The 24,008-nt window shown below is 44.7% G+C and overlaps 1 protein-coding gene and 1 long non-coding RNA gene across 3 annotated transcripts in view; one reads left to right on the forward strand and one right to left on the reverse strand.

The window, feature by feature from the left end:
• Positions 1–358: 358 nt before the first annotated feature.
• LOC112543524 (uncharacterized) lies at positions 359–23,530 on the reverse strand. The gene is made up of 3 exons (XR_003086708.3): positions 23,391–23,530; positions 11,936–12,026; positions 359–900 (listed from the first exon to the last, which is right to left on the reverse strand). It is a non-coding gene; the product is annotated as an uncharacterized LOC112543524 (long non-coding RNA).
• USP15 (ubiquitin specific peptidase 15) overlaps positions 10,677–24,008 on the forward strand; it is a 139,140-nt gene continuing 125,808 nt past the window's right edge. The window contains exon 1 of one of the 2 annotated variants that reach the window (XM_075930764.2): positions 10,677–10,843. In XM_075930764.2, coding sequence (XP_075786879.1) covers positions 10,755–10,843 — 89 coding nt within the window. In that variant the 5' untranslated portion in view covers positions 10,677–10,754. The remainder of the gene's footprint in view (positions 10,844–24,008) is intronic. The other variant, XM_075930758.2, reaches the window with a different exon arrangement.

Below are 24,008 nucleotides of genomic sequence, written 5' to 3' on the forward strand. Positions count from 1 at the left end.
TCTAAAGGCGTGATTCAGGTGCCTGCAGACCCACTTCGACATGGGAGAGCACAACATCCCGAGTTAGTCACGGCGTGTTGTGTCCTCCACAACATTGTGGAGAGGAAGGGGGAATCCTTCCTCCCAGGATTGGGGGCACATGCTGGCAGTGAGGAGTAAGCCTTCCAGCAGCTGCGATCCGCCAAGCCCATCAGGCCGGGGTGCGCATCCGGGAGGCCTTGAGGGAGAGGTTTTCTCAAGTACCTCAGTAACTCTCCCCAAGGCCTCCCCAACAGGGGCCTTTAGCTTGCTGCTGCATCCCTTTCCCACCACAACCCCTCCCTTTCTCCTTTCCCTGACCTCTCAGTAAAAACACCTGTTTGATTTTGAACAAAACGAAATCTGTAATTAAATTGAAAAAAGGTGTGCAGGGGAAGGGGGTGGATTACCTGGAGGGAAAGGGGGGTCATAACATGGGGGCAGCTAGATGTGCCATTTTGGGTATGGGGACCTCATTGGAGTTGGGGTTGGGTGGGTCTGGGGAACATAGGGAGATGGGCAGGAGAGGGGCTGGAGTGGAGTCAGGATGGCAGGGTGACAGCGGAGGGGGCAGAGGCATCGCATGGGAGGCAGGCAGAGTGGAAATGGGCATAGCGGGGGGGGGGGGCAGGAGGATGGAAGCAAGGAGCAGCGGCAGCAGGCAGGTATGCCATCATGCACACATTATCACACCGCTGCATGACCTGGTCCCAAGTATGGTTCCTCAGCATTATCGCGTATCTTCTGTGCCAGGGTTTGCCGCATGTTGCACAGGATGCTGACATTTCTGGCGCATGAGGTCTTCCTGGATCTTGGTGTGTCTTCAGGTCCCCTGAGCTCTGGCGGCTGGCTCTGGTGCCATGGCTCACCCCTCAGTCCCGGCTGTGGAAAACACAAAGAGGGAGAGTTGGTTAGTCATCCAGGCAGATACTCTCCCTGAGGCCATGCCCTCCACTGTGAACAGTGACCAACAGTCCTCAGGCCAGAGGAGGGGGATGTCCCAGGAACAAGGCCATGTGTGGCCTGCACAGCAGGCCATGTCTCACAGGGGCCATGAGGTGCCCAGGATACCGTGCTGCCCGCTTCCCAGCCTGTATACTGAAGAACCTCATCCCCAGCCCCTCTAGTCCCAGAGCAATGATTTAAATGAAGAAATACAAAACTTATTTGAGTTAAAGACCTGAGCAACATTGGGGAAATCTTCAAGTTTGTTTAATAAAGAGAAAGTTAAGGAATAACATTATTACTGTCTACAGGTTAAGGGAATATATAATAATGGGCTCTTCAATTTAGCAGAGAAAGGTGTATCATGATCCAGTGGCTGGAAGCTTACGCTAGACAAATTCAGACTGAAAATAAGGTGTAAAATTTTAGCAGTGAGTTAAATTCACCGCTGAGAGAATTTACCAAGTGTTATGGTGGAGTCTTTATCACTGACAATTTTTAAATCAAGATTGAATGTTTTTAAAAAAGATCTGCTCTAGGAGTTATTTTCTATAGCTTGTGTTATACAAAAGGTCAGAGTAGATAATGAAAATGACCCTGTCAGAAAGCAGGGTCTGCAGCGGAGTCAATCTACAGACAGCCTAACAAGGGTAGCTGGCCTGCAGAAAGCTCTCTGATTAACTATACTGCTTGACTGGCTGGCAGACCAGTTCTTAAGCTCCACAGCAGCTGAGCAGTGTTTCAAAGCATTTGGTCCTGGCTGTGACAGTTCCTTCCTTGTCTCCCTTCAGGTAAACCAATTCTGCTAGAACAGGGGTGGGAAATCTAAGGCCCTGGATGGGGTGCAGCCCCCAGCTTGTCTGGATCCAGCCCCAGAAGCTCAGCCCTCCCTGCAACATTGGGAAGCCCATACAGGCACTCCAGTCCTCCACTACAGCTTGGAGAACACAAAATCTACTAGGCTGGGTCCCCCTAGGCTCTAGTGTGTGAGGGGAATGTGAGGAGTGTCTTTCTCCTTCTCAGTTGAGGGCCACGTTAGCAAGGGTTTGGTTGGTTGGTTTTGGTTCTCACTTGTGTAAAGCCCCTGACTGATTTTTCTGTGGGTCAGTGACCCCCAACCCAAAAAAGGTTCCCAACTCCTGTCCTAGAATCTTTGACTGCAGTTATAACCCTGGTCTCTGCCTACCGATCCCAGCTCAGTCTCCTGTTGCAGCCACTTAACACAACTGCCCATCTCCTAGTCACTGACAATTCCTTTCTGGACTTGCAATCTACTAATCTTTTCTAACTACACTTCAGTGTCTTTAGAGACTTCTCAGCTCTCCTTTTCACTAGACCTTTTGCTTTAATCTTTTGGCATAGTGCTTACATCCTATTAATAGTCCTATCTTATGTTGCTCATTCCACAAAGAATAGTCAAATCTAGTTAAGTTAGTTAAACTATGTGGCTACATCTACACTGGCATGATTTTCCAAAAATGCTTTTAACGGAAAAGTTTTCCGTTAAAAGCATTTTCGGAAAAGCATGTCTAGATTGGCAGGATGCTTTTCCGCAAAAGCACTTTTTGCGGAAAAGTGTCCGTGGCCAATCTAGATGCGGTTTTCCGCAAAAAAGCCCCGATCGCCATTTTCGCGATTGGGGCTTTTTTGCGGAAAACACTACTGTGCTGTTTACACTGGCTCTTTTGCGCAAAAGTCTTTTGGAAAAAGACTTTTGCCCAGATGGGAGCAGCAAAGTATTTCCGGAAAAGCACTGATGATCTTACATGAGATCGTCAGTGCTTTTCCGGAAATTCAAGCGGCCAGTGTAGACAGCTGGCAAGTTTTTCCGCAAAATCAGATGATTTAGCGGAAAAACTTGCCAGTCTAGACACATCCTGTAAGTGCAAGTTGCATATAAACTATGCGTATATTAGCAAATGGATGAATTTCATTTGCTACCTATCCAACCATTTCTTACAATATGTCATGCTTCCAGTGGATTTTCCACATAACAATTTAATAAAATAGCTATAATATATTTCTTTCCTTAGAATTTTTTGCTTTTTACTTCAGTTATTTCAAGAGTCAAATCTAACTTCACTTACCCTAAATGTAAGTAGTCTCCTGGGACAGTTATGTTCACGTCAAATTTATAGAATAAAAAGGTGACGTTTTCCCTTAAACGTAATGCATGTACATTTGGTACATCAGATTCAAATGCACCAACCAAAGAGTAGTATAAAGACTCAACAGTATATCTGTATTATCATTATTGATTATTTGTACAGGTTGAACCTCTCTGGTCCAGCAACATCTATGGTCCAGCATGATTTTAGTTAGCCACATGTCCACATTCCATGGACGTGGTCAAGTTTCTTAACATCCCATAAAGTTTGTTTACAGCCACCAGTCCAGGCTCTCCATGTTCTGTGCTGTTATTTAAAAGACATTTGGCATAAATTAGAGCTAAGAGCCAAGTAAACAATGGAAATGTTGGTAATGCTGCTAGACAATATTGACCTCCCGTGGTCCAGTAAATTCTCTGATTCAGCACCAGTCAGGTTCTGAGGGTACTGGACTTGAGAAGGTCAACAACCCATATTAAAATAACACCTGAAGGGCCAAACAAGATTAAGGACTATCCAGACACACTAAAAGACAGTTCTTGTCCTGAGGTGATTATAATATTAATCGACAAGCCCGAACAGGTATGGCTTATCCATGGTTGTACAGAAGCTCAGTGGCAGGACTGAGTACCTTCCCTCTCATCCCATGACTGCTTAGTTTGCTTCAGAGAATTGGTAAGGGAACTTTTCAAAGGCTTTATGAAAGTCCAAAAACACTATACCCCCTGGATTGCCCTTGTCCATGTGCTTGTTGACTCCTTCAAAGAACTCTGATAGGCATAATTTCTCTTTTACAAAGCTGTATTGACTCTTCCCCCAATATATCATGTGTTGAATAATTCTGTTCTTTATTATAGTTTCAACCAATTTGCCTAGTACTGAAGTAAAGCTTACCAGCCTATAATTGCCAGGATTGCCTTGAGCCTTTTTTAAAAAATCAGTATTACATCAGCTTTGTTCCATCTGGTTCTGAGACTTATTTAAGCAATAGTTTACATACGACAGTCACTAGTTCTGCAGTTTCATAAATCGGGTTCCCTTAGAACTTGTGGGTGAATATTATCTAGTATTGGTGACCTATCACTGTTTATTTTATCAAGTTTTTTTCCATAAACCTCTTATACTGACACCTCAATATGGGATAGCTTCTTTGAATGCTCCCTTAGCATCTCGATAACAGTGACCTCCATGATTGGCTTCCTGCTTCTGAAATTCTTTAAAAATTCTTTTGCTATTAGCTTTCATGTCTTTTGCTAGTTTCTCTTCAAATGCTTTTTTGGCCTGCCAAGTTATTCTCTTACACTGGACTTGCCGAAGCTTATGCTCCTTTCTGTTTCTAACGTATTAATATGTCTGTTCACTTGATTTAACTTTGTACATAAGTCTCTAATTTCCTTTTCCTATTTAATAAATCTTCATAGAGTTTACTATAGAATTGGCTACAAGCATTGTTATTGGTGTGAGACCCAAAATGCAATTGACCTGATGTGACTAATCCTTTGGCTATCAGGAGTAACCTAAATATTTCTGATTCTTGGTATAAGGGGCCATTTATCACAGAGATAGGCTCATTTAGTTGGCAGGACATACCAGTGTACCCATGAACACTGACATCAGATTTTAAAACTGGTATTTTTGACTAGTAGTTTCTACATTCTAAAATTTTATAGAATCAGCCAGCTCACATTTAAAAAAAATATAATTAAGATACCCTTGGCTCTGGAAGGGTTTTTTCCCCTCTTTTTTAAAATTCAAAATAGTTAATTCAAGCACGTACATAGCCTGAAGTGTAACATTTAAAGTTGGGGGGCCATGCTGGTAGGAAGGTTCAGGTCCAGTCTCTGGGGGATATGAGGCCTTTAGGAATTGTTGATTGAAGAGGAAGCCCACCTTGAACTCAGTCTGAAATGGTTCCTATCCCATAGGACTGATTCAGCTTCCTTCCCTAGCCAATCCCCCCTTCTTCCCCCATTCTGCTGCCATTGGCTTTCACTACAATGTACAGGTGAAGGTCTCCCCTGCGATAAACTGGCCATGGTGCCACTGGATCACCTGTCCCAAGCTGGACAGTGGCAGGTCAAAAGGTAGCTGAGCCATAACCCTCTGAGTCTGGCACCTATGCAACTACTGAGAGAAGAGCTTTACAATAGGGACATAATATCCTGGTTAATCAGTTTAGCATTGAAATGTTCTGATTAATTGCTTAACAGATTAAATGGGGCCTGGGCTGGAGCTCCCTTCCTGGCCACGGGTTGGGGGACTGCTCCAGCCAGGCCAAGCCCACCATGGCCAGGGGCTGCTCTGGTGAGGCTGGGCTCATTGTGGACAGAGGCTGCTCTGGCTGGGCTGGAGCGCCCCTGCCTGCACTGTGGAAGGTGCCTCATAGCTGTAACAGTCACCTACCCATGGCAGGCGGGGAACTGCTCCAGCCCACTGATTAACGGTAACCAGTAAGCATGAACCAGTAAGGGTGATGCTTATCAAATATGGTTAACCATTCAGGGGCCTGTTCTCTCCCCCGAGTGCTCCTCTGGCCACTGGGGGCATTTTCTGTTCCCCTTCCTTCCCCTGCCTGCCCAGGGCATTTTCTATTCCTCCAGCACCCCCATCCTGGTCCCCAGAGGTGTTTTCTTTCCCCACCCCTACCCCCAGCAGTACCACATAGCTGAGATCAGCCTCTTTCTCTCCTCTGGTGCTGTGGCCAAAGGCAGGGAGGAGGGCAAAGGGTTTGGGGCAGGGGGACTAGTTACCTGGCGTGTTTGCAGGCAAGATAGTGGAGCCTCAGTCCTGCTCGCCACTCCCTTGGTGATATGGCTTCCCCCGTGGACCCTCTGTAGGATAGCTCTCTCCTGCGGGCTTGCTGCCTCTAGTGGCCACTTTCAGTATTGCATCCCTTCAAACAGGACCTCCCCTTGCATGTCATGGGAAACTGTCCTGTTCCTGGCCCTTCCGGTTGTCCTGGCACAAATAACCCCCGACCTTGCTTTAAGTTAGGAGAAAAGGAAGCAGCATGCCAAATATGGTAACCCTACCTCTAACTGTTTAGGACAGTGTTTCTTAAACTATGTTCCATGGCACACCGGTGTGTTGCGAGGCAGTTGGAGTTGTGCCGTGGAGAATAACAGAGTTCAAAATGGCTGCCCTTAAAGGGGTGGGTGACTTTTTTTTTTTGCTCAATAACTTTTCCCCCAACCTTTTTTTTCCCTCAATAACTTCCCCCTGACCCTTTTTTTCCTCAAAAAATCCTTGATGGTCCTCATAAAAATAATTATTGTTTGGTGTTAAAAAGTTTAAGAAACAGAAAGACTTGCAGATAGACACACAAAGATGCACTCTAAATTATATATAGAGAAGATTACTTCATATTCATAAAGCATTTGAAGATACAGAATACTGCATAAGGGCTAAGTATTTATGGAAATATTTTTTAAACATTGTATTACATGTATTAAATAAAATAACCCCAATAACTCTTGAAGAATAGACTTGTTAAAAAAACACCTCTTTCTCGCATGTAGGAGCTAAATATTAAACAGTTTCATTTTCAGTTATCCTAATTCTTCAGCTGAGACAGAGTTCCAGATCTATTCATTGCAGATCAAATACCCCATCTGACTGTACAACCATGCAATAGGCAGGAAGGTGGAGATTGCTTCCCTTAGTGTTATTACAACAGTCAACTTGATCCCATTACAAGACAAAAATTAACTTTTGTGCAGCCTTGTTACAATCATTAGTTCTCATGCTTCTCAACTTAGGCTGAATAGGTCATTTATATTAGTTCTAGAATAGCCACCAGCAACAAGCTATGCACTAGGGATGATAAAAAACATTTATTTTTGTAAATATGTAATTGCTGAATTTTTTAGTGGTTACACATTTACATGCAGGGGGTCAGGCACCAGCTGGTGCTCACAGAAAGCAAGTTCCTCATGGGCATGGGCTTCTCCTCACCTTGCTGCGAGGTGAGGGGTTTGTGTAACTGTTAGGATTAACTGGTGAGCTCAGACTTATTGGTTAATTGTGTAAATGAGTACACACTAACATTCCTATTATGTACAAAGACAATATTTCTGTTCATTGAAACAGTTGCTCTTGCCCTTTCTCCCATTTGTTCCTCTAAATAGATCATTAAAAAAAAATCTAATCACCAAAACATACCCTAGCTATTTGGAGGGCCACAGCAGCAGCCAAGGACAGTTCAGATATCTTTCTTGTTAGGATTATGATATCATCATCATCATCATCATCAATAACCATGGGCTCTATACTTGTTGGTGTCCAATGCCTCCCTATTTCCTTCCATCTTTCCCTCTCTAGTGCGGAGTGGCTTAGCTTCTGTAGACTAGCTCCGCACCAATCTACTATATCATCTACCCATTCTCTGTGGGGTCTGCGATATGCTGACCAAAAATGTGTATTTCCTTTCTGTATATTCATTGCTGTTTATTCTTTGAATTTTTTGCAGTTCTCTCCTCAGCAAACAACCTATTCTTGTATACTCAATTATCCACAGTATCCCGGTTTGAACAAGTCTTTAGTAGAATCTACACTTTAGTAGAATACATACAGCCAGTGCCCGAGTTGCAACGGTCGAGTTACGGTCGCTATGTAACTCAATGGGGTCCGAGTTATGAACAGATCGTGTTACGGCCAAGTGTTTGGCCCGTAACTTGTTCATTACTCTGGGAGAGGCTGTAATTAAAAGTAAGCATATAATACAATAGTAAAGACCATATGCCTAGTGTATACAATATTGAAATACATCTTTATGTAATTCCAGATGCTGCATGTAAATTAACTATTGATTTAAAGACAGACATATGCATATATACATATATACCAGGGCTATTCAACATGTGGCCCGTTTGTTTGCGGTCCGCTGTTGCAGTTTGGGTTAACATGGGGCTCATTTTTTGAGGAGTACAGGATCTTTCAAAAAAGGGTTTTTTTCCCCAGAAAGAACCACATCTAGACATCGATTTTACTTTCAAAAAGCCCTTTTTCGAAAGACTACCGCCATTATGCAAATGAAGCACGGGAAATTCAAATCCAGGCTTCATTTGCAATTTGTATCTGTCTAATTTTCATCCCTCTTTTGAAAGAGTGATGTAGCTTAGACATAGCCTGAAAGTCCCAGGTTATGTGGGGGAGAGGTCTTTTATTGGACCCACGATGTCAGTGAGAGAGACACTTGCCAGGCCTGGAAAAGGCGCCTGCCTTTGTTGGCCAGAGATTTTGAGACTGCCCCATGAAACGTGTCTATCTCTCCATGCCAACAGACTAGCGTGCAGTAAGAGACACCGCCTCACCCCACTGGGCTCTGGGGCTTTGCTGCCAGGATAGCGGGGTACTTTACGCTGGCGGGCGGCACTCCCCGTCCTGCCCCAGACTGGCAGCTCTTTTTTCTCCACCTGAGGGGGTCTTCTGCGAGACCTCTCAGAGCTGCCGGAGTTCTACCAGGAACTCCTCCAGACTTGGAAGCTGTTCTCGGCAACCAGGTCCATTGTGACCATTGTAGGGAATAATTCTGGACACTCTGGATGCAGGTGAAAAAAAGTCAGAGGATTTATTACACACTCAGCGCTGGCGGAGTGACAACCAGGGGTTAACCTGGTGAACACTGGTTAAGCAAAACATTACAGTAGATTATATAGGCGGCAGATGGACAGAGGAGAAGCAATTTGATAGGCTCTGGAGGCAAGACGAAATGAGCATGTTAGCCAATAAACTACAAAGGTTACACAGCATCTCCGCCCATTGCTAAACAAACTCCTTATCTCTAATATAAATAGTTTCCATAAACTAAATAAGCCAACATCAACAGACAATTAAATGGCAACTTTTGTCTAGTTAAATTATGATGCGTTTGTGAAGGGGTTACTGGCGTCTCGTGCTGATGTGATCCATGAGTTTATGGACCCATTATCTAGGATTAAAGCAAAACATATTAGCAAGGTTGTGTTGGTATGAGTTGGTGCGGCCCCTTGGAATGTGGTTGCCAGGGTGACTGTGCCTTACCAAGGTCCCTCTACTCAGGCTAACTATCCATGCTATTAAGTTACAGGCCTGTCTCAAATTTAGGATTGAACAGAGGTTCTTAGCGAAATACCATGGACTGCCTCAGTTTACCCTACAGCCATCGAAGGAACAGACCTCCTTGTGAGCCCCTGCTCCGCAATCCAGCCTTGTATGTGCAGATGGCAGAGTCTCCCTCAGCGCACTAGAGGCTGATCCTGGCAGAAACCACCAAGGTCGGAGACCTCCTGGACTACGATAGGGGGGACTGGTTGGATCCCTGAGCACTCGCTCAGTGCATGGGGCTCCCCTGCACTCCAAGAAGTGAAGGCTGCTTTGTCACAGCCCTCTCCAGATTTCCTGTAACAAGCCCTGCCAGAGGGCACACCCTACCCCGCCCCTCACTGCAAGCCCTCTGGCCCTTTTTCTTGGGCCCCTGTTCTCGGGGAGCCCCCCCTAGCTTCCTGACCCCTGGACTCCCAGTTTGCTTCCAGATTTGCAGCCAGTCTGTTTTCAAACCCTGCCTAGGGACCTTCTATACATACTCATGCTCCATGTGCTGCATGTCCTCACTCCAGTGTCCCGCCCCAACACCAAGTGGTGGGACTACCTACGGACCAGTTGAGGATGGGGAATGCCGACGGGCCAGCATCTAATCCATCTTATAGCTGCGGCCCATCGGAAACATCAGTTGGCGGCTCCTTCACGGAGCCATGAGCACGGGCGTTTACCTGGTGTGGTTCACCCTTATCCCAGCCACCTCTCCTTTCTGCAGCGTGAGGGATAACCTAGCGCACACATACCTAGAATGCGCCAGCTTGCAGCCCATATTCTGGCTCCTCCAGAACCTCTTATTGAGGATCTGGCTGCACTTTTCCCCACACCTCTTTATTTATGCACACCCTAGTGGTGGCCCCACTAAGTCGTGAGACCTTCTTGTCAACCTGTTCCTGCCCCTGGTGAAAGCCTCAATGTGCAATACCAGGAGGAGGATGCTAGACGAGGCCGTGCTCTGCTACTGCCCTTCCTCCCTAGTGCCAGATATCAGGGCAGAGTTCCTCTGGGCAGCATCCACTGGCTCCATCAACAGCTTTGAGGAGCAATGGGCGCTGCCCGGGGTGCTCTACTGCTGTCCCCCTCCGGTTCCCTTGTTTTAAACCTTGACCCGCACCCCTTGACCCTTTTTTGTCATTATTTGTCCCGCGACATTAATTGGACTCTGGGTCTAGTTGTCCCTCCTGCAAGGCTGGGGGAGGGGCTCTGCTAACCCCTAGGGTTTCAAATAGGCTCCCTGCAGCCCTGCCCCGTTGCATCCCAGGCTGGGCAGCCGCACTGGGGCCAGGCTCTGGGCGGCAGGTCCCAGCCCGCGACGCAGGGCCAGGCGCACGCGGCTTGGAAGAGTCCAGACCTGTGATAGCGGCGCGTCCCCGCTCCCTCTCGCCTGCTCCTCCCCCCGTCACACCCCGCCACAGGCGGAGCGGAGCCCGCCAGCCCGCCAGAGGGCAGCAGCGGCTCCCCGCGCCCGCAGGTCACGCGCGGTCTCCCCTCTTGTCCCCGCCTCCCTGTTGCGGTGGCGAGGGCGTCTCCCCGTTGGCGTCACTCCCAGCATGCAGCGCGGCCCGCTCCTGCCCCTGCTGCCGCCGCCACCGCCGCCGGGGGGAGAAGATGGCGGAGGGAGGCGCGGCGGATCTGGAGACCCAGCGCTCGGACGTCGCGGCGCTGCTTAAAACCGCCCTGCGCAAGGGCGACACCTGGTGAGGGAGGGGCGGGGGGCGGCGTTGGGCCCTGGGGCGAGCGGGTTCCCACCCTGGGGCCGCTGCGCTGTGGGAGGTGGAGAGGGGCCGATAGGCTCCCTGCTGGTAACGGGGCGGGCCGGGCCCTGCACCCACCCACCCTCCCCGGGGGGTGGCGCCCGCGGCTTCAGGGGACAGCGGGGCTCGGGAGCGGCTGAGGCCGAGCTGCAGGTGAAGGTGGGGGCGGGGCCGCGTTGGCCAGCGGCGCTGACTCTTCCTGTGTCCATGAAGTCTGCCTCGGCATGGTCCGAGCTGCCAGGGCCCTGCGGCTGCCCGGAGCAGGTAGCTCCCGCCGCTCTGGCCCGAGCCCAGCTGGGCATGCGGGGGAGTTCCGTGTGGCCAGGACAATGAAGGGCCTGGGATTGCCGGGCGTTTGGCCGGCGCCGGGAAGGGGGCGATGAGCAGAGCTCGGTCCCTCCCTTCCCCCCGGCAGGTACCTGTTCCATTATTCAAACATAAACCAGGGAAATGGCCCCACCTGCCCTTTCGGGTAGCGACAGGTTTCATATTTGCCAAGCGGAGCACCCCAAAAAACCTTTCCCCCAGTCATGCTAGGCCTCGGGTCAAGCTTATCACTCCATAGCGTGAAGCCTCTGAAGGTGCTAGCAGACAGTGCTGTTTAATTGTAACTTTTATCTGTTCTTGTGTTCAGATGTCTTGTATCTTTAGGTTTCAGTTTTTTAATTGACAGGAGATCATACAAACTGCCTCATGCTTATGAAGCATGAAACAGATCTAGTAATTCCTTTTATTTTCTTGGTGTTCAGTTACAGGGAATTCTCAGATTCCTGGTTCCTAGAAACCGTCTCCTGAGTAAGATAACTTGAAAAATTCTTAGTACTTCCAGGAGGACTAATATCTTCCCTCCCATTCACACTCCTACCCACGCCCTGAAGTGTCACAAATTTAGATTTACTTAAAAGTAAGTGTGATCCTTAGAAATAGACCACCTACATCATTTTGACTTAATATGTCACCACTTGCTGTTCTAATTCTGTAAGATATGGTATTTAATGGTGGTGCTGCTAGAACATGTGTCAGAGCCATACATACATTCTGATGCATTATTCAAATGCTGATGTGTAGATATTCGTTTCTTGGCATAAGAACAAGTTGGTTTTAAACTCTGCAAAAGTAGAAGCATCTAGAAAAAAGGGAGCCAAGTATAATTAACATATTAATACTGAAAATAAGAAATAAGTTTGGGTCAGACCAAAGGTCTGTCCAGCCCAGTACCTTGTCTGCCAACAGTGGCTAATGCCAGGTGTCCTAGAGGGAGTGAATCGAACAGGTAATGATCAAGCGATCTCTCTCCTGCCATCCATCTCCACCCTCTGACAAATAGAGGCTAGAGACACCATTCCTTACCCATACGGCTAATAGCCATTTATGGACTTAACCTCCATGAATTTATCTAGTTCTCTTTAAACCCTGTTATAGTCCTAGCCTTCACAGCCTCCTCAGGCAAGGAGTTCCACAGATTGACTATGCGGTGTGTGAAGTAGAACTTCCTTTTATTTGTTTTAAACCTGCTGCCCATTAGTTTCATTTGGTGGCCTCTAGTTCATATATTATGGGAACAAGAGATGATTAATAGTGTTCTGTTTTGAAAGGGATTATCACTGTGACCAGTGTTTCTTGTTTAAGTGCAAGGAATTACACTCAAACCAGTAGTTTCTTCCATTTTGAATACTGTTAACAGTGGCCATTGTCTTGCTGCAGAATAGGAGGATAAAACAGTAAGTTTAACAAAAGTCGACTTTGGAACATGTTCAAAAAATTCTGTTGACTTAGATAAGTGTAAAGGGGCAGCCACTGTTGTTGTTTTTGCAGATACAGACTAAGTCCTGTGGCAACTTAAAAACTAACAGATTTATTTGTGCATAAGCTTTTGTGAGTAAAAACCACTTTGTCAGATGCATGGAATGGAAATGTATTTGATAGATATTAGTATAACGGTGTGGTCAAAATGGTTGTACAGGTTGAATCTAGTGCAGCGCTCTTGGGACCTGACCAGTGCTGAGCCAGAGAATTTGTGGAACCATGGGAAGTCAATATTTTCTAGCAGCAATACCAACACTCCCACTGCTTACTGGGCTCTTAGAAAACATTTAGGGGTAAATTAGAGCTAAATAACAGCACAGAACATTGAGAGCCGGGACCAATGGAGATAAACGTACTGCAGGAAATTTGGCCATACCCATGATATGTGGACATCTGGCTAACTAAAATCACTCTGGACCAGAGAGGTTCAACTATATTTTCTTCTGTATATAATATCAGACACTAGGTCTGAAATTTAGTATGATTGTAAAACTTCTGCAAAAAAACTGCTTATTTTAAGAGGCAGAGCAAGTATAAAAATGGATATGAACCTCTTACTGACATCAAGTGTTCAAATAGTAATATAGTAAGTTGGTAGGTTTTACGAAACAAGGTTACCTTTATAGTATTTCATAATAAGACTGGGTAGTAGCTTCTTTAGCATTGTTATAAGCAAGAAAGTAGGTCTGAAGCAAGCAGCGTATCACAATTCAGAACTTTGGTAGTCATTCATACAAAAGAAAGTTATGCTGACAAAAAATGCATGCCAACTTCTATTCTAACTTACTTTGCTCAGGGTTAATGACTGGTTTACTCTGGCTAGCATATCTATATGTGCTGATAATACTACGTGGCTACGTCTACACTGGCCCCTTTTCCGAAAGGGGCATGCTAATTTTACAGGTCGTTATAGGGAAATCCGCGGGGGATTTAAATATCCCCCGCGGCATTTAAATAAAAATGTCCGCCGCTTTTTTCCGGCTTGTAGAAAAGCCGGAAAAGAGCGTCTACACTGGCCCCGATCCTCCGGAAAAGGGCTTCAAAGTAGGAATCCTTCAAAGTAGGAATAAGAGAGCCTCCGGAAAAGGGCTTTTTTCCGGAGGATCGGGGCCAGTGTAGACGCTCTTTTCCGGCTTTTCTACAAGCCGGAAAAAAGTGGCGGACATTTTTATTTAAATGCCACGGGGGATATTTAAATCCCCCGCGGATTTCCCTATTACGACCTGTAAAATTAGCATGCCCCTTTCGGAAAAGGGGCCAGTGTAGATGTAGCCCATGTGATAAATATGTTTGGCATTTCAATGTACGTATTATTGAGCAGTAGTATAGCAGTTATGCATCCTTGATTGGCCTGTACCCTTGTTAAAATCCTATACATTTATGCTGAAGTAAACCTTTCCTTGAATACCTAGGAAAACTAATTATAGGACATATAGGGCAAGAGGAAAGGAAAGAAATTATCCATACAAACCAAGAGGGTACCTGGAATGCATTTGCTCTGAACAAAGATAAGGGTATGTCATTACGTAGTATGCATGGGTTCAGAATAAAAGATCAAGTGTTCACCATAGTACCAGAAATAAGGCAAAAAGTTGATTACATCCTGTTTTCGGTGACACAGGAGGGGTGGGTGAGATTCTGTGGCCTGTACTGTGCAGGGGGTCAGACTAGATGATCATAATGGTCCCCTCTGACCTTAAAGTCTATGAGTCTATATGAATGAGAGAGCGAGAGAGACATACAAACTTTTTAACAGGTAAATGTGTTGGTATACTGGTCTGGCTCCGGAGGGAGTTCAAGCTGCCTCACTACAAGGAAGCAGACTGAGTTAGTAGTCCTGCTTCAGGCTGGAGCTGCAACAGTTTGGCTAGTCCAGCCCATGTTTGGGCAGAACAACTGTCAAGATGCCCTAGTTCAGAGGGCCCTGGTGCCGGGGGCCTATATTCCAGCTGAACAGAAGTAAATCGGAGCAGCTTGGGCCTCTGCCCAGAACAGCAGTCAATCAGAGCAGCTTGGGCCTCTGCACAGATTGAGCGCCAGTTAGTATGCCCTTGGCCTAGCTCAGGGTGGGGCCACAAACAGCAGGCTCAGGCTTGTGTACAGGTTGAGTAACGGTCAGTAAGCCCATAACCTTGTTCAGGGTCGGGTGAGGAGCAGTGCAAGGAGTTCAAGCTAGGGTTCAGGCCTTAGTTCAGGGCAGGGCAGCAACAGGTTCAGGGTACTCGGGCCTGTGTGCAGGCAGAGCAGGGTGGATAAAATCAGTGATTTTTTTAAAAATAAAAAAATCATATTTTTTATTTAATTCACATTTTTTTAATAAAATGCTTTTTGAGGAAAATAATATCCCAAGATAGCTTTGAGCTAACACATACCTTAATTAAAACTATCTCATGGAATAGGGATTATGAATTCTAATTCTATAATATGTAACAATTAAGGAAAGTTTTGTAAATGAGTTCCAATAGTTCATGGATTAGGGACCCAATCTGATAAGGTCCAGAGGCTTCTGTATAGATCATTTAGGTTAATTTTTCTATTTACCCAATGGGGCTAATCTAGAAGATAACCTCAGAGATGCTTAGTTTTTCAGTTCTCAAACTGTGGATTTCATAGAATACTAGAACCTCGGAAGGGACCTCGAGAGGTCATCGAGTTCAGTCCCCTGCCCTCACTACGGAACCAAACACCATCTAGATCATTCCTGAAAGATGTCTATCTAAACTATTCATAAATAACTCCAATCATGGAGATTTCACAACCTCCTTAGGCAATTTATTCCAGTGTTTAACCACTCTGGCAATTAGGAAGCTTTTCCTAATATCATAACTAAATCTTCCCATGCTGCTGCTTGTGTTATCAGAGATCAAGGATAAAATTTTTTCTCCCTGCTCCTTATACTGCCCTTTTTGGTACTTGAAAATTATCATGTTCCTTCTCAGTCTTCTCTGTGTCACGCTGCTGCTTTGAAATGCTGGGTGGAGCCCAAGATCATCTGGGGACTCCCCTGCTAGACCCAGGCTGTGCCAGCTTTGAAATATACAAGAGTCCCCAGAAGGGGCTCTTGTGCATTTCAAAGTGGAAGCACCCGCATGGAGCCTGGAGTCAGTGGGACTTCCCGCTGGCCCTGTGCTCCACGCAGCGTTCTGCCTTTGAAATGCACAAGATCCCTCACTGGGTCTCTTGTACATTTCAAAGGCAGAATGCAGAAGTGCTTATGGACTAGTTGATGAGCAAATTAATTGCTACTTAACATCCCTACCGAGAATCATATTTGCTTTTTTTGGCAACAGTGTCACACTGGTGACTCATATTTAGCTTGTGGTTCTTTATGACCCTTAGATCTTTCTGCAGTACACCTTCCTAGAGATTTGCTTCCCATTCTGTATGTGTGAAACTGATTGTTCCTTCCTAAGTGCAGTACTTTGCATTTGTCCTGATTAAACTTCATCCTGTTTACCACCAATCATTTCTCCTGTTTGTCCAGATCATTTTTAATCATGACCCTAATCTCCAAAGCACTTGCAACCTCTCTCTGCCAATATCTAAATCGCTGATGAAGACACTGAACAGAACCAGTTCCAAAACTTACCCCTGCGGAACCCCCACTTGTTATGCGGTTCCAGCATGAGTGTGAACCTTAATTACTACTCTCTGAGAAGAGTAATCCAGACAGTTATACACCCACCTTACAGTAGCCCCATCTAGGTTGTATTTCTCTGATATTTTGTGGATAAGGTCATGTGAGATCATGTCAAATGCCTTACTAAAGTCTAGGTATACCACTTCTTCTGCTTCTCCCTTATCCAGAGGACTTGTTTTCCTATCAAAGAAAGCTATCAGATTAGTTTGACATGATTGGTTTTTTACAAATCCATGCTGGCTGTTGTGTATCACCTTATTTTCCAGATGTTTGCAGATGAATTCCTTATTTATTTGCTCCATTATCTTTCTTAGCAAAGAAGTTAAGCTGATTATTCTGTAGTTTCCTGGGTTGATCTTCTTTCCCTTTTTATAGCTGGGCGCTCTATATTTGCCCTTTTCCTGTCTTCTGGGATCTCCCCCAACTTCTGTGATTTTTCAAAGATGATAGCTAAAGGCTCAGATACCTCCTCTATCAGCTCCGTGAATACTCTAGGCTGCATTTCATCAGACCCTGGTGACTTGAAAACATCTAACTAAGTAATTTTTAACTTGTTCTTTTTCTGTTTTAACTTTTAAGCCTATCCCATTTCTACTAGCATTTACTATGTTAGGCATTCAGCCACCATCAGTCTGCTTGATGAAAACGAAAACAAAGAAGTCGTTAAGCACCTCTGCTATTTCAAGTTTTCTGTTGTTGTTTTCCCCTCTTCTCTGATCAGTGTGCTTTCCCTGTCCTTGGTCTTCCTTGTGCTTCTAATATATTTGTAGAATGTTTCCTTGTTACCCATTATGTCTCTAGCTAGATTTAACTCGTTTTATGTCTTTGCCTTTCTAATCTTGCTCCATGTCTTGCTTCTAATCTTACTCATGTTATTTGCTTATATTCATCCTGTGTAATTTGACCTAGTTTCCACTTTTATAGAACTCCTTTTTTATTATTAGATCATGCATGATCTCCTGGTTAAAGCAAGCTGGTTTCTTGCCATACTTTCTATCTTTCCTACGCAGTGTAATAGTTTGCTTTTGGGCCCTTAATAATGTCCCTTTGAAAAAGTGTCAGCTGTATTCACATGTTTTTCCTATTAGTTTTACTTCCCATGGAATCTTCCCTACTTGCTCTCTGAGTTTACTAAAGTTTACCTTCCTGAAATCCATTGTCTTTATGTTTCTGTTCTCCCTTTTACCATTCCTTAGAATCATGAACTCTATAATTTCATGATCACTTTCACGCAAGTTGCCATCCACTTTCAAATTTTCAACCAGTTCCTCCCTATTTGTTAAAATCAATCTAGAGCAGGTTTCCCCCCCCCCATTAGTTTTCTTAACTTTCTGAAATAAATAATTGTCTCCAATGTATTTTGAGAATTTGTTGGATAATCTCTGCCCTGCTGTGTTAATTTCCCAATTATGTCTGGATAGTTGAAGTCTCCCATTATCACCAAATCCTGTGCTTTGGATAATTTTGTTGTTTAAAAAAAGCCTCATCCACTTCTTCTCCTTGAATAGGTGGTGTGAAATAGACCCCCTAGCATGACATCTTAATCTAAATCAGAGATTCTCAACAAGTCTGTATCAGTCTCACTTCAAGTTAGGGATGTTAGATAGAGTGTAATTGAATAGTTGTATAACTGCATTAAATTTTAGTGGTTGCACAACTCTTCAATAGTCCCTGGAGGTGGGGCCGGCAGCTAGTGCACTCCCATTCCCGGGGAGCCCCACTGCCACAGGGTGGCAGGTGGGAACTGGTTAGTGAGGGGAGCTGCTTTAAAAACTGGCCTTCCCATGCAGACCAGTTCCTTCCTGCTGTCCCCTACTGCTGCCCGCCCCCCATGGATCCAAGGCTGCTGCCGCAGAGCAGCCTCTGTCCATGGCAGCAGTTCCCAACCTTTTCCAGGTGGGGACCCATTTTGACAATTCAGAAAGACTTGGTGACCCTGGGCAATTCAAAAACGTATGAATGGCTCCTAAAGAGCCATGTGGGGAGACACTTGGTGACCCTTTTGAAATGTAATGGTGACCCATATTTGGGTCCTGACCCATAGGTTGGGAAATCCTGGTCCACGGGGAGGTTGCAGGGGAGGAGGAGCAGATGGGTGCACGGAGCCGGCATGTGTAGAGATCCAGCACAAAAGTTGGCTCTCCTTGTGTAATGGCTCCTGCTTTCTGCCCCTCACTTGGTACTGTTGCCTGTAAATCAGAGACTACAGTGGGGGCGGGGGGGGGAGGGGGGGAATGCCTGTAGTTGACAGGATTAACTGATAAGGCCAGGCTTATCAGTTAATCATGTAGTCGTCTACATGTTGACATCCTAGTCCAAGTGTGTACATTTTTAATATATAAGGCAACACCTCTTTTTTTCCCTGCCTGTCCTTTCTGAGCAAGCTGTATGCTTCTATACCAATATTCCAATTGTGTATTATCCCACTAAGTCTCTGTGATACCAACTATGTCGTAGTTGTGTTTATTTACTAGCATTTCAAGTTATTCCTGCTTATTTCCCATATTTCTTTCATGTTTGTAGATGCATCTAAGATACTGATTTGATTTTGCCCCCTAGTTCTGCCTTGTCCCTCTTTTATCTCTTCTGTTATAACCCATGCTCCCTTCCATTTCTGACTCATCTCCCAGGTCTCCATGTTTTTCACTTAGGCTATGTCTAGATTATAGTTTTTTCTAAAAAAGTAGCCTTTTTTCAGAAAAACGTCACCTGCGTCTAGACTGCCGTTGCTTTCTTTCTAAATTAAATCGAAAGAATGTGGTGGTTTTTTTGACAGCAGTAAACCTCATTTTATGAGGAAACCCCCTTTTTTCGAAAGAGCTCTTTTGAAAAAAGGTATTCTTGAACACAAACAGGGCTTTTTCTAAAGGGAACGTCCAGATTGCCTGGGTGTATTCTTTCGAAAAAGGTGAATCGCTTTTTCGAAAGTATCGCTCTTTTGAAAGAGGCTTGTAGTCTAGATGTACCCTTATTTGTGCCTCCAGAAATAACATACTTGTTAACAACAAATATGTTTTTAAAGAAAAAAATAATATAGAGAGATAAGAAATAACAGACTTCAACCTTATTATCCCTTTGCAAATTTGTGTACCCAAAGTCAATGCCTTACCTCTCTCTAAATGTGCAAAGTTTCAAAAAGTTTAATGAATAGAAGATTGTTGGAGGTAGAATAGATCTGGGCAAGGAGAAGAAGTCTGGAGATAAATATGAGAAGGAGGGACAGGCAGTAGAAACAAAAGTGAAACTGTTTGAGCATGATATTTTAGATGTCTTGAGGTCTTTCTGAGTTTAGCCTTCATTGATTTGAGGTCTGTCATACCATTCTCTCATTAGAAGGGAAAACCTATAATGGCATCAGGTAGTAAGAGAGACCCATGAGGCGATATAATAGAAATGTAAGCGACTAGTCAACTATCCTCTTCCCCTCTTGCTACCTCTATCAGAGAGAGGCAACAAGGGGGGGAGGAGGGAGGAACTTGTGCTGCCGGGAGCCAGCTTAAAAGCCGTTTTCCCCCTGCTCTATCTCTGCGGCAGGGAGGAGACCACGGGGGCATAGTGGGGACCTGGCGGCACCTCCGCCTTTGAAATGTAGCAAGAGTTAGCATGTATCGTCTATTCGATTAGTTGATTAATCTAAATTTAACATCTCTTATGATAGAAGGGTAACCCAACAGACATTACTACAGCCTCTCTCCGAGTTACGAACAAGTTACGGACCAACACTTGGTCCGTAACTCGAACTGTTCTTAACTCGGACCCCACTGAGTTACATGCGACCACGCAGTTCGTAAGCGCGGGTCGTGTTCGTAACTCGGGGACCGCCTTTACGACCGCTCCATGGGAGCTTTGGTCGTAAGTGTGAACGGTCGTAACTGGACCGTTGGCAACTCGGGAAGCGGCTGTACTTTGAAAAGCTTTGGGCACGTATGTAACTCGCAGTTGAATTCCATAGGGAATACATATCTTGAACAATCTCTAGTCATAGGTAAATAACTTCCTCTGATGTGTTGGGTTAGGGCAGTAAAAGATGGTCAGTCATAATGCTAGCCACATTGCTCCCTTTTGTCTCTTAGGTAAGGATAAGGTTCTGTCACCGGTATTTTTAGTAAAAGTTATAGGCAATAAACAAAAACTCACTGAGGCCCATAAACTATCCCAGACTTTTACTAATAATACCCTAGCGGAGACTAACGATGTTAAAATGCGATAATCTGGCTAATCGTATGGTCAGTACAATTTGTATTCATTATATAATTAGTCGATAAGCGCTGCTGTGCAGAGCCACAGCAGAGGTAGCTCCAGGAACCGGCTGCAGAGCCACCTGCACTGCTGCTCTTACTACATTTAAAATGCAGAGGCAAGCCGGGTCTACTCAGTCAGGCCTTGCGCTGAACCCAGCTGCTGCTGTTTGCAGTGGGCAGGGCAAGAGGCAGCAAAGCGGGAGGGGAGGGAACTGGATGGACAGGAGCTGATGCTGGAAGGAGCCGGCTTGAAAGCCGGTGCCCTCCGCCCCCTCCCAGCACTGTCTCTGGGGTGCCGCTTGGAGAAGACACAGGAGAGATCAGAGATTTGAAAGAAATTGACCTGTCCCTAAAGGAGGTAATTTAATCAAGTATTTTTCTTGCCTTATCAATTTTAGCATTTATACGTAATTCATATGCGATAATAACCTTGTCTTTAATGTACAGCACACACACACAAAAATTTTAATCCTCACTTGAATTAGATCTAGTTTTTCTACCCAGCCAAGCAAATCAATTTTAAGGAGCAAGAGAGAACAACAAATAATTAATCTATGACAGCAGTGAGTAACCTATAGCCCATCAGAGTTCTGTGTGGCCTATGAGATTTTTTTTTTTAACATTGCCCACATGGAGGGTTGCCAGGTTCTCTCCATGTAGTTTTTTTCCTATGGATATTACTAAGATGACACGCACATAAACAAGAGCACGTGAAGTGAGGTGTGTGCCGATTGTACACAACATTGACCATAAGAGCTGTGCACACAGAGCGCTGCTACTGTTCAGTTGGCACTCCCTGAAAATTCTAGGTAGGTAAGCACAGTTAGCAAAACTACCTTACCCCAGGAGACCTTCTCGGTTATGACCATCTTGCAGTCCACTGAGATGAAGGACCACTCATGGCTCTACTCACATGCCAAGGTCTATGACATCTTTCACCATTTAAACCAATGTTCTATCCACATTTGAAAATTAGCTCAGTCTCAGCCACAAACAAAAATCAGGCCATTTAGTTAGGTCCCTAACTTTAGACCAGAATTTTCTAAACTAGATGCATAAGATCCAGTGATGCTTTTCCTTCAAATCCAATAGTGGATATATTTACCAAACTAAGTGCCCTGAACAAAATCCCAAACAATTATTTATAGCCTGCCTACCCACATTCCTATAAAATCTTTACTGCTTATGCTATTCTTCACTTCTCAGATTGTGTTGCTATGAACTTTTAAACAGCTAATGTGTACTACTGAGGGCACTATCTCTTTGTGTAGATACAATTTCCACTCTAAAGGATTGTTGTATAGCATGAATGTTTGTCTGGTGCATTATTTATTATTACTTACAAAAACACACCACAATTGTTTCTGGGCACATACATCTTTCAAACCCATCAAGAATTGGATAATGTTAAACAAAAATTTGTGTGTGTGTGTGTGTGTGTGTGTGTGAAATCACCTTCCCTTATGCTCTCAGCCAAAGCCTAAGACAGACTTTTTTCCACTGTGCTTTTGAGTTCAATATATTCTGACTCTACTTGTTCAATACAAAGGAGCAAATTCCAGAATCCAGAACTTTGCTCTGGAAATACTGAGAATTTCAAATGCAACATTCTGTACAAGCCCATAAATTGACCAAAACTGTTGTAAAGTTATACAGGTAGTAGAACAGTCTCATATAAAGCTCAAAGGCCATAAGCAAAAAAAAAAAAAAAGCAGTCTAGATGGGGGTTTTCCACAACTTCCCCCCCTCTTTTTTTGAAAGAACCCTATAAATCTATTTTTTTGAAGAATAAGGGTTCTTTCAAAAAAGGGGGAGTTTTGTGTGAAAAACCCCATCTAGATTGCTTTTTTTGGGGGGAGGGGGGCTCTTCTGAAAAAGGGATTGGAAGAAGATATTCAAATTCACACCGAATTTGCATATTTTCTTTTGGAAGCCTAGGGTAATCTATACGTGCCCTAAATTTAGATCTGGTCCACCCAGAGCACATAATCTTATGCAACCAAAGATAAATAATAGTGGCAATTGTATAGCTAAGTACTTTGACAGCAACATAACCTACTTTGAGAGTTAAGGGCTAAAGGCTCATCAAGCTGACCCAGTTAAGGCACATCAGTTTCATACTCAAAGGTCATACAATTATGTCACAGACATCACAGATTCTGTGACTTTCTGGGAGCTCCATGATTTCTTCTGGAGCCAGAGCAGTGGCCCCCAAGCCCACTAATCAGAACAACATCCCCCAGGCCAGCCAAGATCAGCAATGAGGTTAGTGCAGCTGCAAGCCCCATCTGCACTCTGTCTCCACTAGGGATGTTAGCGACTAGTCGACTATCCGATAAGGAAATGCTTATCGCATAGTCGAGTAGCCATTCGACTACAGGGGGTACCCGCTATAAGTCACCCCCGTATACATCTGTTCCACACTAAAGTTGATGTTTGCAGGAACTGATGTGTTATAAGTCCTCCCATTCCCTGCTGTAAGTCGTGCAAATGCAATTTGCTTTCATTGAAGTCAGCCGTGGGGAAAAAAATTCCCTGCTTTAAGTTGTTTCGCTAAAAGTCCAAGTTTTTTTTGAACGTATTTTGGATTTATAGCGAGGACTCCTGTAATTGCTTCCCCCAGCCTCCCCCGTAGTTGCCTTTATCAGAGTAGTTATTCCCTGATCCATAACTTGTATGGACTCATTTGCCAAATTATCGCATCAGTTTACCTATCTTTTAAACTGTTAATTAAAACTTTCTTATGCAAAATTCACGATAACTAACCTAAACTAATATTTTTGCATATCTTGCTAAAACTTACTTTTATATGTGTATTATTGTCCTCCTCACTGGCTCATTGAATTCTTAGATTATTCTTCTTACCGTTGTCCTCTGGTGGTTTTGGTTTTTTACTTCTAAGCTTCTCTTTTTGGAAATGGGGAGAGGGTTCAACTTAATACACTGTAAAGCTACCAACTTCTTTTTTACCTGCTATCTTCAAAGGTGAAGGATTTTGTATTTACAAACTGTCTCAGCAAAATCTGTAATGTTGTATCAACAGAAGCACATACAAAAAGCAAACATTCCTTTGTATTTTCTTATAATTAGCTCCATGCCTGTCATGGAGATTGCAGAGAACACGGATTCTTTGATTTCCATGATCTTTGTGACTTATGCAGAGGCCAGTTTGATTGACGACAGGGCTGCCCCTGATCCCAGGTCCTCCCAATTAGTTGGTTTTAGGGCCAGCTGGTCCTGCCACACCAGCTGCTGCTCCGTTGGCCCCTGTCCCGCAGTCTGGATCAGCCACAGACTGTGGCCGCCCAGCAATAGGCCCAGGATACTGGAGTGGGCCCTGGCATGCTGGAGCAGCCATAAGCCTTGGCTCCCAGCAGCAGGCCCCAATCAGCCAAAAGAGCCACAAGCTGTTGGCATCTAG

This window comes from Pelodiscus sinensis, chromosome 1 (assembly GCF_052426305.1).
Source record: "Pelodiscus sinensis isolate ZL-2025 chromosome 1, ASM5242630v1, whole genome shotgun sequence".
In the NCBI taxonomy this organism is placed as follows: domain Eukaryota; kingdom Metazoa; phylum Chordata; order Testudines; family Trionychidae; genus Pelodiscus; species Pelodiscus sinensis.